Genomic DNA, 17,063 nt, shown 5'->3' on the forward strand with positions numbered 1-17,063 from the left:
ATCTGCTGTATTCAAATAGATCTCACAAATAGCCTTTGTGTTTAGTCCCCAGTGACTAGAAACACTTGCTCGTTCTTTATGAAAGGAGTTGGATGGGTGATTCTTCCTCCTTTTTCTCTTTTTTTTCTCAAGAAGAAACTTGGAGGAAACTAAGGAGAGTCCTCAAGATTGTTTAATGGTTAGGGGAATAGAAAGAAAGAGACTAAATGTTTCTAGCAAAATAGTCTGATAGATGAACAAGATTAAATAGCTTTGGAAAAGTGGAAGTAAATTGGTTAGATTGAGAGAGAATTCCTAACTCTTAGAAGGAATAATAATGGGAAGGAAGTAGTAGACTAGAACATTTTCCTAGGAGTGTGTCCTATTTGTGATCAAGATTGGAAGCTATGATAATTTCTGTAGGTCATGTTAAATATCATAACCCCGATCTTTCTTTCATTACTCTTTACTTACAGGTTTCTCATTTTCTTTGATGATGGCTATGCTTCCTATGTCACACAGTCTGAGCTATATCCCATTTGCCGGCCATGTGAGTGTCCTTCCTTTCTGAGTTTTATCCATTTTCTCGTCTATCTTGTATTTTTTCTTAAGATAATCAATTGGAAAGCCCTGGTGCTTCCATCTCAAGGAGCATAAGTTTGATTAGTGTTCTTTGGGAGATACAGGTCTACTTGCTTTTCTCTAGTTCTGGGTCTTTCTAGTGAGAGTAGAACACGAGGAGATCATGACTGACCCTGGGTGGAATCTCATATTACAGCTGTGTTTTGATTTCATTATTGAGTGATTTAGGCTTCAGAAGATGTTACTTTTTTCCTAGTTTTATCCTTCATCTAACATTTGTATAAATCTGTAGTCTACATAGTGCTTTCTGCAGAAGCTGAGTTAGATGGAAGTTTCATAGTGTCTTCTATACTTCTGTCTCTGGCTTACTCCTACAAAACAGGGTTTGTTTGTTTGTTTGTTTTTTTTAATTTATTTATTTATTATAGTCAGAGAGAGAGAGAGAGAGAGGCAGAGACACAGGCAGAGGGAGAAGCAGGCTCCATGCACCGGGAGCCCGATGTGGGATTCGATCTCGGGTCTCCAGGATCGCGCCCTGGGCCAAAGGCAGGCGCTAATCCACTGCACCACCCAGGGATCCCCAAAACAGTTGTTTTTAATTATGAAAGAGTTGACTAACACTGCTCCCTTTCCATATAACATGGCAGTAAATGTGTTCAGGGTCCCTTAGAAGTAGCCTGATAGAGAATGAGAAAGGACAATTTTTTTTTTTTATCAACTTCATGATACCACCTGATCTCTTTTTTTTTTTTATCTTTTTATTTATCTCTAGACTTCTATCAAGTTAGCAAGAATTTCCACTTGAATATTCCTAAACAAAATATGCATTTTAATGAAATTAGTGACTCACTTATATTTGTTTATTGCTTAGTTAGTACTTACTTGATCCATGTGTGCATTTACACAATAGGTTCAGTACTTTTAGGAAGTCTTGGTTTTGCTTCCCTTGAGGTTATGTTTTCTTCATTTATTTTTTCTCTCCCTCCCAACTTAAAAAATGCCCAATGTCTCCTTGCCAACCATTTATTTTTTCCTATTAAGACATGCCCAGCGGTGACTGGCTGGCAAAGTTGATAGAGCATGCAACTCTTTTTTTTCTTTTCTTTTCTTTTCTTTTTTTTTTTTTTTTTGAGCATGTAACTCTTGATCTCAGGGTCGTGAGTTCAGGCCTCACATTGGGCATAGAGATTACTTAAGGAAAGAGAGAGAGACAGAGAGACAGAGAGAGAGAAGAAAAAAAGAAAAGAAAAGAAAGGGAAAGAAAGAAAGAAATGAAAAGAGAAGAGAAGAAAGAAAAGAAAAGAAAAGAAAGAAAAGAAGGAGGGCAGCCCAGGTGGCTCAACAGTTTAGCGCCGCCTTCAGCCCAGGGAATGATCCTGGAGACCTGGGATTGAGTCCCATGTCAGGCTCCCTGCATGGAGCCTGATTCTCTCTCTGCCTCTCTCTCTCTAATGAATAAATAAATAAAATCTTTTAAAAAAAGGAAAAGAAAAGAAAGGAAAGAGAAAAAGAAAAAAAAAGACAAAGACCTGCTCTACTAGGCAGCCCCGGTGGCTCAGCGGTTTAGTGCTGCCTGCAGCTCAGGGTGTGATCCTGGAGACCCAGAATCGAGTCCCACATCAGGCTCCCTGTAGGGAGCCTGCTTCTCTCTCTCCTCTCTGTGTATTCTCATGAATAAATAAATAAAATCTTAAAAAAAAAAAAAAAAAAGACCTGCTCTACTTGCCCTCTCTCAGCCTTCCTTCTTCCTTCCGACAGTGAAAAAGACTTGGGAGGACATAGAAGACATCTCCTGCCGGGACTTCATAGAGGAGTATATCACAGCTTACCCCAACCGCCCCATGGTACTGCTAAAGAGTGGCCAGCTTATCAAGACTGAGTGGGAAGGCACATGGTGGAAGTCCCGGGTCGAGGAGGTGGACGGCAGCCTAGTCAGGATCCTCTTCCTGGTACTCTTCTTCCCCAGAGTTTTAGAGGCAAGGGTCAGGGTGGGATAGGGGAATGTAAGAGGCAGTAATAAGGATGATTTTGTAGTCCTCCATAATTTTCCTCATTCTTATCCTATATATTTTGACTGTTCTGGGTCAGATTTTACTTTGTCCTTTTATTTCTCTGTGATAGTTATTGAAAATTAATTCCCTGGGCAGCCTGGGTGGCTCAGTGGTTTAATGCTGCCTTCAGTCCAGGGCCTGATCCTGGAAACCTGGGATTGAGTCCCACATTGGGCTTTCTGCATGGAGCCTGCTTCTCCTTCTGCCTGTGTTTCTGACACACACACACACACACACACACTCTCTCTCTCTCTCTCTGTCTCTCTCATGAATAAATAAATAATCTTAAAAAAAAAAAAAAGAAAGAAAGAAAATTAATTCCCTGGAGCGCCTGGGTGGCTCAGTCAGTTAAGCATCTGCCTTCAGCTCAGGTCATGATCTCAGAATCCCAGGATGGAGCCCCATACCTGGCTCCCTGCTCAGCTGCTGCTTCTCCCTCTGCCCCAACCCCTCTCCCCCATGCCCAAACTTTGTGCTCATGCGTGCTCACACTCTCTCTCTCTCAAATAAATAAAATCTTTATTGAAAAAGGAAAGAAAGTCCCTGAATTTAATTATGATGCTAATTTGCATGTTGGTTTGTTTTTCTCTAAGAATATTTACGTTGCGTAGGCACAGAGAAGGCAGTTCCATTTGTCCAGGGTCAGGGTTTTGGTAGCATAGTGAGACAGAAAGGAGGCATCAGAGAATTAGAGTATTCTTTTTTCTTCTTTTTCTTTTCTTTTTTTTTTAAGATTTTTTTTTTTTTTTTTTTTTTTTAATTTATGATAGTCACAGAGAGAGAGAGAGAGAGAGAGAGAGGCAGAGACACAGGCAGAGGGAGAAGCAGGCTCCATGCACCGGGAGCCAGATGTGGGATTCGATCCCGGGTCGCCAGGATCGCGCCCTGGGCCAAAGGCAGGCGCCAAACCGCTGCGCCACCCAGGGATCCCTAAAGATTTTATTCATTCATGAGAGACAGAGAGAGAGAAGCAGAGACACAGGCAGAGGGAGAAGCAGGCTACCCACAAGGAGCCCAATGAGGGACTTGATCCTGGACCCCGAGATCACATCCCGAGCTGAAGGCAGATGCACAACCGCTGAGCCACCCAGGCAACCCTGTTTTTCTTTTTCATATTCCTGATGGCTGTCATGAAGCCTAATAAATTTATTGAATAGCTAGGGAATTTGGGATTCAGGGAGATTTCATTCAAGGAGACATATGGAAGCATGTTCTCCACAGATGGCAGGATAGATTCTAGCCTTTAATTCATTTACCTCCATCCTTCCTCCCTCCCAATCCCCTAGGATGACAAAAGATGTGAATGGATCTATCGAGGCTCTACACGGCTGGAGCCCATGTTCAGCATGAAGACATCCTCAGCCTCTGCATTGGAGAAGAAGCATGGGGGACAGCTCAGGACACGTCCAAATATGGGTATGTCCTAAAGGACACCAAAGGGAAGGAAAGAAATGAATAGCAAAGGAGAGTATATACAATGTACAGTATGTATATGTAATAGCTATCCTTTGTTTACCAGGATGATACTAGTGACTCATTAGAAATAGGACGTGTGCACTGAGTTGTTTTCAGTAGTGGTGATGATTTGTGGTGCTACCTTCACATGCGTGGCTCTGATTCACTCTAAATGATTCCATACAAATCTGAAACCACTAGCTTAGGTTAGGGGGACAGATGTAGTAGTTACCTCTGTTATCCACATGAGGATTATCTGCTTTCTATGTTATTCATGGTCAATTATTTTAAGACCCAAACTGCTTTTGTTTTCATATGTCCCTGGCATACTTTCTGGTTGATTTTTCCTGATAACATTAGTTGATCAAAGAATGCATTTTTTAAATTTTTCACCAAAAAATAAATAAAATATTTCACCAAAGTATAACATAATTACTCATATAAGCTGTGCTTGAGGCAGGAAAATAAAGTCTTACTGAGTCAAAGCCAGTCTATGCCAGTATTTTCACTCATTGGTGTAAATAATGAGAACTGACAGTCTTAACACTTACTCAGAATGTTTCCATTGCTGCTTTTTTACATTGTGTAAATTGAGGATCAAATGTGCCTGAATATACGTGGCACAGCTCATCATCTTCAGTGGTCAATTTCCTTTTAACTATAGGTGCTGTCAGGAGCAAAGGTCCTGTGGTCCAATACACCCAAGATCTGGCCAGTACTGGGACCCAGTTCAAGCCAGTGGAGCCCCCACAGCCTACAGCTCCTCCTGCCCCCCCCATCCCACCTGCCCCACCTGTACCCCCTCTGTCCCCACAGGCAGGTGACAATGAGTGAGTGATATTCTTTCTTATTTGCTAGTTTCTTTCATACTACATTTTCTGTATCTTTTACTGTATGAATGTCTAATCTCTTAGCAGCTTGGAAAGTCAGCTTGCCCAATCTCGGAAGCAGGTAGCCAAAAAGAGCACATCCTTCCGACCAGGATCTGTGGGCTCTGGTCATTCCTCCCCTACCTCTCCTGCACTCAGTGAAAATGTCCCTGCTGGGAAACCTGGGAGCAACCAGACATACAGGTAAGAAACTCTCAGGCTCTCTGTGGGGAGGTGGCAACATGGACTAACTGATCACTGTATGGGGACATTCCTTGGTTCCAACGGGCTTAGTAGTTAAGGTTATGATGATGAGGATGTTGGGCTTGAAAGCTTTTTTTCTTCTTTTTTAAGATTTATTTATTTATTTATTTATTTGAGAGAGCATGTGCACGTCCAAATGTGGGGAGGGGCAGAGAGATCTCAAGCAGACTCTTCTGAATGCAGAACTGGACATGGAACTCGATCTCATGACCCAGATCTTGTGACCTAAGCTAAAATCAAGAGTCAGACTCTAGCTGACCGAGCCACCCAGGCGACCCAAAAGGAAAGCTTTAACCTGGGAATTTTCCAAGAAACAGCATAAAAATAATTGAATTAGAAACTCGGTGCCTTAGAAATATGGAATCACTAGAAAGTCATTTATTAAAACTTGTCACTGTGATGCCTGGGTGGCTCAGCAGTTGAGCATCTGCCTTTGGCTCAGGGCGTGATCCTGGAGTCCCGGGATTGAGTCCTGCGTCAGGCTCTCTTCATGGAGCCTCCTTCTCCTCCCTCTGCCTATGTCTCTGCCTCTCTCTCTCTGTGTCTCTCATTAATAGATAAATAAAATCTTTAAAACTTGTCACTGAATATGGTATCCATCATTGGTACAATAGAAAGAGATCACTACTGCCTCTTTTTCCTTGAATCACAGGAGTTAGTGAAGACATCTGTAGGACACCTAAAAGGGGAAAAAGCATCAGTAGAAAACTGGACTCCACTTCCATAATTCACAGGCCAAAAAAATGTCAGGAAAAATTTTACTGTTGCTGTGGAGATATTTTCAGTCTTTGAAGAGTAACCAGGGCCTTTCATTGTCCAGGTTTGGTAAAGCAAGGGAAAACATGACTTCTTTCTGTCATCTGTAGCTTCCCGAACACAGCTGTTTGAAAGATAAGTGGATTGGGCAGCCCAGGTGGCTCAGCGGTTTAGTGCCGCCTTCGGCCCAGGGCCTGATCCTGGAGACCTGAGATTGAGTCCTGCGTCAGGCTCCCTGCATGGATCCTGCTTCTCCCTTTGCCTGTGTCTCTGCCTATCTCTCTCTCTCTCTCTCTCTCTCTCTCTCTCTCATAAATAAATAAATAGGGGATCCCTGGGTAGCTCAGTGGTTTCGCGCCTGCCTTTGGCCCAGGGCGCGATCCTGGAGTCCCGGGATCGAGTCTGCATCGGGCTCCCGGCATGGAGCCTGCTTCTCCCTCTGCCTGTGTCTCTGCCAATCTCTCTCTCTATGTCTATCATAAATAAATAAATAAAAATAAATCTTTAAAAAAAACTTAAATAAAAAATAAATAAATAAATGAAATATTTTTTTAGAAAGAACGAAAGAAAAAGTGGGTTAGCCAGCTGCAAGGATCCTTACATGGCACAGAGGGCCTATTTCCTCTTACCTGATTTCCTGCATGTCCTTTGCAGATCACCTTTAGGCTCAACAGCCTCTGCTTCAGCAGCGCCGCCAGCACCTCCAGCACCCCCAGCTTTCCATGGCATGCTGGAGCGGGCCCCAGCAGAGCCCTCCTACCGTGCCCCCATGGAGAAGCTCTTCTACTTACCTCATGTGTGCAGCTACACATGTCTGTCTCGAGTCAGGCCTATGAGAAGTGCACAGTACCGGGGCAAGAATCCCCTGTTGGTCCCACTACTCTATGACTTCCGGCGAATGACGGCCCGCCGCCGAGTTAACCGCAAGATGGGCTTTCATGTTATCTATAAGACACCCTGTGGCCTCTGCCTTCGGACAATGCAGGAGATCGAACGCTATCTTTTTGAGACTGGCTGTGACTTCCTCTTCCTGGAGATGTTCTGTTTGGATCCATATGTTCTTGTGGACCGAAAGTTTCAACCCTATAAACCATTTTACTATATTTTGGACATCACCTATGGGAAGGAAGATGTTCCCCTATCCTGTGTTAATGAAATTGACACAACCCCCCCACCCCAGGTGGCCTACAGTAAGGAACGAATCCCTGGCAAGGGTGTTTTCATTAACACAGGCCCAGAATTTCTGGTTGGTTGTGACTGCAAGGATGGGTGCCGAGACAAGTGAGTTGGTAGGGTAGTTGCTGGCCCTGCCTCCAACTTTGTTATCCTTGCCTTTACTTTCTACCACTTCTTTTGCCTTAGATCTCCATTAATTTCCTATTTACATCATTCCTCAGCTGGAGCTCCTGCCAGAAGACCTCCATGAAAGCTATGAGCGAGGCTTGGGTCTGATGTGGCCCCCACTGCATGACTCTGGGGACTTGTGCCCTGTGTTTGTTTCTCGGATTCTCCTTTTCCTTTGTGTCCCTCCATCATGCTTATAGTTGCCACTTCATTTCATTCTGTCACTCTGTCACGTTCTTACCGTCTTTTCCTTTCTCGTTTACATGTATGACAGAAGAGAAATTTCACTGTCTTCTCCCTTATCCTTCTGTAGTACTTCTTGCCTCTAAATGTCTCACAGCTCTAGCCATCATATCCTCTTTTTTTTTTATTCAGGTCCAAATGTGCCTGTCATCAGCTAACTATCCAGGCCACAGCCTGCACCCCAGGTGGCCAGATCAACCCTAACTCTGGATACCAGTACAAGAGACTAGAAGAGTGTCTACCCACAGGGTAAGTAGGGGAAGGCAAAGCACCTCAGAGATGGAGTTCTAAAAATTGGAACCAAAAATAGAGTAACTGAAACCAGGTAAACCAGGTATTTTATCAATTAAATCTTACATACTGAATTTCTTTTTTTTTAATATTCATTTATTCATGAGAGAGAGAGAGAGAGAGGCAGAGACACAGGCAGAGGGAGGAGCAGGTTCCATGCTGGGAGCCCGACGTGGGACTCGATCCCGGGGCTCCAGGATTGCGCCCTGGGCCAAAGGCAGGCGCTAAACCGCTGAGCCACCCAGGGATCACCCCCCCCTTTTTTTTTAATATTTATTTATTCATGATAGAGGCAGAGACACAGGCAGAGAGACATACTGAATTTCTTTTTTTTTTTTTTTTTTTAATTTTTATTTATGATAGAGAGAGAGAGAGGCAGAGAGGCAGAGACACAGGCAGAGGGAGAAGCAGGCTCCATGCACCGGGAGCCCGACGTGGGATTTGATCCCGGGTCTCCAGGATCGCGCCCTGGGCCAAAGGCAGGCGCCAAACCGAGGCGCCACCCAGGGATCCCGACATACTGAATTTCTAGTACATGTTTCTTCCTTGGGCTTTCCTTTAAATGAAGACTTCTAATGATTGAATAGGACCTAGCAATTGCAATTGTGTCATAGTTATATGTATATTCTAACAGACTGTGGTTATGCTGGCAAGGGAGACGTGTTCATAGAAAAGTATGCAGGGACCTGGTTATATAGGACTTTGTAAATGATAATAAAAATTAGAACCAAATTGTGGTATGATAGAAAGCTGTTAGAGAATTTTAAGCAGGCAAATTATGCCAGCTGCCTTTTGAAGGTTACCATGGCTTCTTGGTGGAGACTGGGTCTTAGAGCAGCAAAGGTAAAACTGAGAAGTCCACTTAGAATAATTATGGGAATATAGGCGAGAGGTTGTGCTTGCTGGGGCTTATACTAGAATGCTCACGGAGAGTGGAGCTGAAAGAGGGTAGAGTTGGGATTTGTTTGGCGGTAGAGCTACAGAACTTGATAGATGGACTGGCATGGGAGAGAAGCAGCGGAATCAAGTTCAAGTTCTCTAAACTTTATACTTCAGCAACAAAGTGGGCATTGGTACATTTTACTGAGATGGAAGACTAGAGGAGAAGCAGGTCTGGGTGGAATTCAGCTTCTGTTCGGGCCATGTTACTTACGTTTGAGGTGCCTCCTAGGCACTCCAAGGAGAAATGTCAAGAAGGCAATGAGATTTCTGGAGAGAAGTATAAGAGCTGGACATAAGAAATTAGGAATTCTGAACACAGAAGTGGTATTTAAAGCCTGGATGAGTTCACCTAGAGAGAATATTGATAATAGAAAAAATTAAGGGGGCACAGGAGTAAGTACTGGGCTCTCCAACTAGAGACTGAACAGAGGAGGTGAAGCCAGCATATAAATTTGAGAAAGGCAGGTCAGGAAAAGAGGAAGACAATGCAAGAGTTGGATATAAAACTTGGTAAAATGGTTATATATGAACATAGTAACTAACAAACCTGGTGCTCAAGATACATAATTAGAAGAGAGGAGAAAAACATGAATGAATACTTCAGAAATTTTCCCATAATCGAAGAGTCTGTTTGCCTTTTTTTCTTTTTTTAGAGATTTTATTTATTTACTCCTGAGAAACACAGAGAGAGAGAGAGAGAGAGAGAGGCAGAGACACAGGCAGAGGGAGAAGCAGGCTCCATGCAGGGAGCCCCATGTGGGATTTGATCCTGGGTCTCCAGGATCATGACCTAGACCAAAGGCAAACGCCCAACTGCTGAGCCACCGAGGCGTGCCTGAAGAGTCTGTTTTCAAATAGAAAATGATAGTCATGTCCTGCATAATGGGTGAAAATATATTATCCCCACTAAAATATTAAAAAATAAAATGTAATCATGTCCACAGAACACTGAAGACACAAAATTAAAAACCCTAAAAGCTTCTAAAGAAGAGAAATAGACCACAAAAATACTCAGATACCTTCTGCCTTTGCAAAATGACTTTGGAAGCTAGATGGAAATTAAAGACTCAGTTCAGAATTCTAAGGGAAATTATTTCTAACTTGGCATTCTAAACCCCAGACTATGAATTTTAAGTGTTAAAATAAACTAAAGACATTTTTTAGACATGAAATACCTCAAAATTGTCCCATTAGTCCCCTTCTCAGAAAGTTAACTGGAATTGTTTGCCAGAATGAGGGGAAAAGTCAAGAGCGGGGAAGGCATACGAATCCAGGAAATAGCGGCTCCAACTCAAAAAACGATTGAGGGGGAACCCCACAGATGGTGGGGTGAAGGGGGCTTCTAGGCTAACAGCTATGCACCAGACAGAACAGCCAGTGTGAGAGCAGGGCAAATCTGGCTGCAAGAGAAGCTCTGGGAGAATGGGTTTAGTAGAAAACCTGATGTGTCTGAGGATCTTCACAGGCGATCCAGGCCACCAGAGAAATCAGGAGATGAATTTGTGCTGAATGCAAATTGAAAACTAAGCAAAGGAAAAGACCATTACTAGGTTTAATTGCATCACTGTATCATTTATGTTTTAATTCTTAAAAAAAAAAAAACTTGAGTCTCATAACAATATTTAGATTTGCTAATGCTCGGGGATGCCTCGGTGGCTCAGAGGCTGACCGGTTGAGCATCTGCCTTAGGCTCAGGGTGTGATTCTGGGATCTGGGATGGAGTCCCACATCATGCTCCTTGCAGGGAACCCGCTTCTCCCTCTACCTGTGTCTCTGCCTCTCTCTCTCTCTGTGCCCCCCATGAATATATAAATAAAATCTTTAAAAAATTTTTGCTAATGCTATATCTTTTTTTATGTTTGGAATATTTCATTATAATATTTTCAAATAACCACAAATGATGTCATTTCCTTGCCTAAAACTCTAATAGCTTCCCACTGCATTTTGGATTTCATTCTGACTCTTAATCTTGGGTCACAAGACACTGTACTGTCTGGCCCCTTCCTATCTCTCTCCCTCCAAAGCTGTTCTAATCACACTGATATTCTTCAGTTTCTGCATCCAGTTTGCCCAGTATTTGCCAGCCTACCTCAAGGGCCTTTGTATAGACTGTGCGCTCTGCTTGGCATCTGTCCAGTGTTCTTTGCATGGGTATCTTCTTTAACCTTGAGCTCTCAGCTTTAATCTCACTTCCTTAAAGAGACCTTTCCTGGCTACTCTAAAACTGGATCAGTTTACCTCCCTTAATGCTCTCATTGAGCACCCTATTTGTGTTCTTTATAACAACCTCCATTTATGTGTTGACTTGCTTTTGTTTTATCTTTTCCATTAGCATGTAAGCTCCATGAGGATGGGAAAGTGTCTGTCTTGTCACCACGGTACCACCAGCAGCTAAGTGACCCAGTACCTGGCACATAGTAACCACTCAAACAAATTTTGTTGAGTGAATGAATGATGCTCAGTGTGGCTACTCTGAAAGTTTATATGGTGGTGACTAGAACTAACTTCAAATTCTGACGTCATCCATTCTAAGCTGATCTTGTTTTATTAGCTGTAAAAAGAACTGAACACGAATACTTTTTATTCTCACTGAGGTCTTAAGTTGTTAACAAAGTTGTTTCTTGATATGGTGCTAGTTAAGTTTTAGGGTTTGTTTTTTTTTTTTGTCTTTTTTTTTTTTAAGACTTTATTTATTTATTCATGAGAGACACAGAGACTGGCAGAGATATATGCAGAGGGAGAAGCAGGCTCCCTCTGGGGAGCCCAATGCGGGATTCGTTCCCAGAACCCTAGGATTACGACCTGAGCCAAAGACAGAGGCTCAACCACTGAGCCACCCACGTGCCCCAGCTAGTTAAGTTTTGTGTTCAGTTCGTGAAAATTCATTGAGCTGTAGACATGTTATATGTACTTTCCTCTGTATATTATGCTTCCATTGTTTTATTTTTTAAGTAATCTCTAGACTCAATGTAGGGCTCAAACTCATGAACACTGTGATTGAGTTGCATACTCTACCAACTGAGCCAGCCAGATTTTAAAGTTAAAAACTTTCCTAGTAAAAAAAAAAAAAAAAAAACTTTCCTAGTTTTTTATTTTTATTTTTTTTATTTTATTTTTTATTTTTTTAAAGATTTTATTTATTTATTCATGAGTATACACAGAGAGGAGAGAGAGAGAGAGAGAGGCAGAGACACAGGCAGAGGGAGAAGCAGGCTTCACGCAGGGAGCCCGATGTGGGACTCGATCCAGGGTCTCCAGGATCACACCCCGGGCTGCAGGCGGCGCTAAACCGCTGAGCCACCCGGGCTGCCCTTTCCTAGTTTTTTAAAGTTAAAAATACATCCTTATAAGGCTGCTCTGAGGATAGAATAGAGAATGTATATAAAGCATATTGGCATAATGCCAAATGCAATGTATACATTCAGTGAATAGAAGCTGCTCTTACCACCTTTGTCCAAAAGGATAGGACTCATGTCATCAGCTCTCTAATTGTACTTGTCATCTTTCCAAAAGTAGATGTCTCCCTTAAATCTCCATATTAGGCACCATAAGAAGTGAAATCCTGGGACGCCTGGATGGCTCAGCGATTGAACATCTGCCTTCGGCTCAGGGCCGGATTCCCGGGTTCGAGTCCCACATCGGGCTTCTTGCATGGAGCCTGCTTCTCCCTCTGCCTGTGTTTCTGCCTCTCTCTCTCTCCCTCTCATGAATAAATAAATAAAATCTTAAAAAAAAAAAAAAAAAGTGAAATCCCAATACTGAGCAAAGTAGATGGAGCAGAAAAATTGATACCTGAAAAGATGATAGTTTTCTCAGTATAACTATATGCTAGATCTTTCTGACTTTGGTAGTTTTGTTTTTTTTTAATTTTTATTTATTTATGATAGTCACACAGAGGGAGAGAGAGAGAGCCAGAGACACAGGCAGAGGGAGAAGCAGGCTCCATGCACCCGGAGCCTGACGTGGGATTCGATCCCGGGTCTCCAGGATTGCACCCTGGCCAAAGGCAGGCGCCAAACCGCTGCGCCACCCAGGCATCCCCCTGATAGTTTGTTTTTTAAATGGTTAAGCTGTGCAGTTCCTTAAACTTGATAGAATATGAGCTTTCTGAGAGGAAAGATTATGACTTTTTCCATTATAGAGTTTCCATTGTGTAGCACAGCTCTTGGTGGTTAGTAAATGGGTTTTTGGTTTTTTTGGTTTTTTTAAGATTTATTTATTTAATCATGAGAACAGAGAGAGAGAGGCAGAGACACAGGCAGAGGGAGAAGCAGGCTCCATGCAGGGAACCCAATGTGGGACTCGATCCCGGGTCTCCAGGATCATGCTCTGGGCTGAAGGCAGCGCTAAACCGCTGAGCCACCCAGGCTGCCTGTTAGTAAATGTTTTCACAGAATAAATTTAAGTCTGCTTTACCAGAAGAATCTCATGAACTTTTATTCCAATTCCTCTTTAGTCTCTTTCAGTATCTATCATATTGGCTTCTGCTTTTCTCACATATCTTTATTTTATGATACATCTACTTATTTTAGTGGCTCTTGCTTTTCTCCAGGTGTTAGGCATTCTGGTATTCACTGTTACTAACTGGTGCTATAAATACCTGTATAAATCGCTTTTCCCGGGGTGCCTGGGTGGTTCAGCAGTTGAGCATCTGCCTTCACCTCAGGGCATGATCCTGGATTTCCAGGATCAAGTCCCACATTGGGCTCCCTGGATGGAGCCTGCTTCTCCCTCTGCCTGTGTGTCTGCCTCTCTCTTTCTGTGTCTCTCATGAATAAATAAAATCTTTAATAAATAAATAACTTTTCCCCCTTCTGAATTCCTTTCCTGGGCTGTTCCCAAGAATCAAAGAGCATAGATAGTTCAGTAAATTAATTTAGATCATTACCTAATAAATGTTGATACCTTAAGAATTATAACAGTTCTGTGGACTGAATGGATACTCTAGTGATCATGTTATGATTGATTTGCCATTCCTCTCAGAGTTTATGAGTGTAACAAACGCTGCAAATGTGACCCAAACATGTGCACAAACCGGTTGGTGCAGCATGGACTCCAGGTTCGACTACAGCTATTCAAGACACAGAACAAGGGCTGGGGAATCCGCTGCTTGGATGACATTGCCAAAGGCTCCTTTGTCTGTATTTATGCAGGTTGGTAATGAAATCATAAGAGTTGTCTCTGGGGTTAGGACATGGTGGGGAATTCAATCAGTTGAACACACATAAGAAGAAAATGCTTGACATGTGAGTATGGGAGTAAGAGGCCAGGATTTTTCTTCTATAAAGAATAGGACAAATGATGTGGCTGTCTTTGTGGACCAGGAAGGGGACACACAGCCATAAGGACAAGAAGGAAAAAGGATGAATGTGGACGTGAGAATTTTTCAGACACAGGACATGAGAGCAGAGTCCAGTGTATCATTTTCTCCCACATCATTCCACCCAGAGACTTTTAGCATAGCTCAGGGCATCCTTTTGGTAAACCAAGTAGAGGTTGCAGAAGGGCAAGATTGAAAACTAGAGCAAAGCTGCCTGTTCTCTCATAGTTAAGATACAGAGAAGGGAGTATCATCAGAGTAAAGGGAGAACCTATAACGGAGGTGTTTTGACTTGTGTGCTGGTGGGTTCGGTATTGGTGGAAGGATCTCTATACTTTCTACAAGATCCTTGTGGAAGGATCTCTATACTTTTACAAGATCCTTGTGGAAGGATCTCTATACTTTCTACAAGATCCTTATAACCATGGAAGGCCTTTAATTTTCTTCATTCCCAGGCAAGATCCTGACAGATGACTTTGCAGGACAAGGAGGGCCTGGAGATGGGTGATGAGTACTTTGCCAATCTGGACCATATCGAGAGTGTGGAGAACTTCAAGGAAGGATATGAGAGTGATGCCCCCTGTTCTTCTGACAGCAGCGGGGTGGACTTGAAGGACCAGGAGGATGGCAATAGTGGTACAGAGGATCCTGAAGAGTCTAACGATGACAGCTCCGATGATAACTTCTGTAAAGATGAAGACTTCAGCACCAGCTCTGTGTGGCGCAGCTATGCTACCCGGCGGCAGACCCGGGGTCAAAAGGAGAATGGACTGTCTGAGATAGCTTCCAAGGATTCCCGCCCCCCAGACCTTGGCCCCCCACATATTCCTATCCCTCCAGTAATCCCCGTAGGTGGCTGCAATCCACCTTCCTCTGAAGAGACACCCAAGAACAAGGTGGCCTCATGGTTGAGCTGCAATAGTGTCAGTGAAGGTGGCTTTGCTGACTCTGATAGCCGTTCATCCTTCAAGACTAGTGAAGGTGGGGAAGGCCGGGCTGGGGGAGGCAGAGGGGAAGCTGAGAAGGCCTCCACTTCAGGGCTGGGCTTCAAGGAGGAGGGAGACATCAAGCAGGCCAAGAAAGAGGTAAGTGGCGGCTTTTGTGTAACTTTGGTGTAGTAACTTAATGTAGCTCACTCTCATTCTTCACATGTAGATTATTTACTGGATGAATATTTCTGTGGGAAACTGGATTAACCCCCTCCCCCCAGCACATTCCTAGTGCTTCAAGGAACCAAATTATTTTAAAATCAACCTGGGATGGGATCCCTGGGTGGTGCAGCGGTTTGGCGCCTGCCTTTGGCCCAGGGCGCGATCCTGGAGACCCGGGATCAAATCCCACGTCGGGCTCCCAGTGCATGGAGCCTGCTTCTCTCTCTGCCTCTCTCTCTCTCCTCTATCATAAATAAATAAACTTAATTAATTAATAAATTAATTAATTAAAAAAATCAACCTGGGAAAGAAGTATCTGGCTCATTCCAAAGAAAAAGATTTATAAGTAGTTTTTTAAAGTGTTATTTCAAGCTACCTACAGCATTTCTGTCTTGTTATAGTTAAAAACCAAGAATTGAGGGGCACCTGGGTGGCTCAGTCAGTTAAGCATCCAACTTTTGATTTCAGTTCAGGTGATATTGTGAGATTGAGCCCTACATCAGGCTCAAGTCTGATTGAGATTCTCACTCCCTCTGTCCCCTCCCTCTCACTTGCACTACCTCTGTGTCTCTGTCGCTCAAATAAATAAATCCTTAAGGAAAAAAGAAAAAACTGATTCTAGATGTATTTTTGATGATACTGAAACTGGGTATTATAGGTGGCAAACTGTGTCTCCTGTCCCTGTCATCAGCAAGAGTTTGAAACCCCCTATCAGGAGGTATCCTGATGAGAACATGATTGTACTGTTGAGCTGCAGAGCAGTCTCTTTAGATAGTCTACTTCTCACTAGCTGATGTCTTTGGAGGTCATTTTAGATGAAATCTGATTGTTGGATTCGTTACCCAGGATGGCTGAAAACATTATAACCTTTCACTTGTTTTTTTTCAGGATCCCGATGACCGAAGCAAGATGTCAGTGTAAGAGCCTCTCTTTCTGACTTGTTTCCAAATCTGCCTTGTTTCAAGCCTATAAAAGAAGCCTAAGTAAGAAACAGCCCATAATCTGACCCCCTCATTCTTTCCCCTCCCATTAGACTTACTGAAAGCTCTCGAAATTATGGTTACAATCCTTCCCCCATGAAGCTCGAAGGACTCCGCCGCCCACCTAGTAAGACTAGTATGCATCAGAGCCGACGACTCATGGCCTCTGCTCAATCCAACACTGATGTAAGTGACCTTCTTCCGCAAGCTGCACCTCATCCAACCTTGGGTTGGACTCAGAGTCTGAGGAGTATTTGCCTCACTTCGTCAGGGCCTTAATGATAACTCCCAATATGTCCCTTGTTTATTTGGCTGGGACTTCCTGCTTCATTTTCCTTTAGCCAGCATTCTAATCTTTCTCTTGCTGTAGTCTTAGCCTCTTCTGTCTTACCATAAAAAGAGCAAGAACGTGAATGGGTCCTCTCCATTTACTCTTCTTTCTTCTCACCCTTCTGTTTCCCAGGATGTCCTAACACTGTCCAGCAGCACAGAAAGTGAGGGGGAAAGTGGGACCAGCCGGAAACCCACCACTGGTCAGACTTCAGCCACAGCAGTGGATAGCGATGATATCCAGACCATCTCCTCTGGCTCAGAAGCAGATGACTTTGAGGACAAGAAGAACATGTCTGGTAGTCTCGAAGAATGTTGGGGATAGTAGGAAGGAATGGTAGGAAGATTGGGATAGAGGCTTTTTTCAGGAAGCTAAAGAAGTAGGGGGAAAATACTCAGATCTTAAGAGCTAACACATGTCTGGGACCGTTCTCTCACTCCCAGCTCAACTGTTAACGTTCAGTACATCCCCTTCCTCTCCTTTCCCCTTCCCTACTCTTTTTCCT

At 43.3% G+C, this 17,063-nt stretch overlaps 1 protein-coding gene across 1 annotated transcript in view; it reads left to right on the forward strand.

The window, feature by feature from the left end:
• The window catches only part of SETDB1 (SET domain bifurcated histone lysine methyltransferase 1), a 32,544-nt gene that overhangs the window by 14,099 nt on the left and 1,382 nt on the right, over window positions 1-17,063 (forward strand). The window contains 13 exon segments of the mRNA XM_025453100.3: window positions 456-529; window positions 2,320-2,510; window positions 3,899-4,028; window positions 4,732-4,897; window positions 4,982-5,140; window positions 6,611-7,237; window positions 7,676-7,792; window positions 13,760-13,929; window positions 14,552-14,577; window positions 14,579-15,181; window positions 16,136-16,164; window positions 16,281-16,413; window positions 16,691-16,856. Of these exon segments, the coding sequence (XP_025308885.2) occupies window positions 456-529; window positions 2,320-2,510; window positions 3,899-4,028; window positions 4,732-4,897; window positions 4,982-5,140; window positions 6,611-7,237; window positions 7,676-7,792; window positions 13,760-13,929; window positions 14,552-14,577; window positions 14,579-15,181; window positions 16,136-16,164; window positions 16,281-16,413; window positions 16,691-16,856 (2,591 nt within the window).

Source organism: Canis lupus, chromosome 17, assembly GCF_003254725.2.
Source record: "Canis lupus dingo isolate Sandy chromosome 17, ASM325472v2, whole genome shotgun sequence".
NCBI lineage: Eukaryota > Metazoa > Chordata > Mammalia > Carnivora > Canidae > Canis > Canis lupus.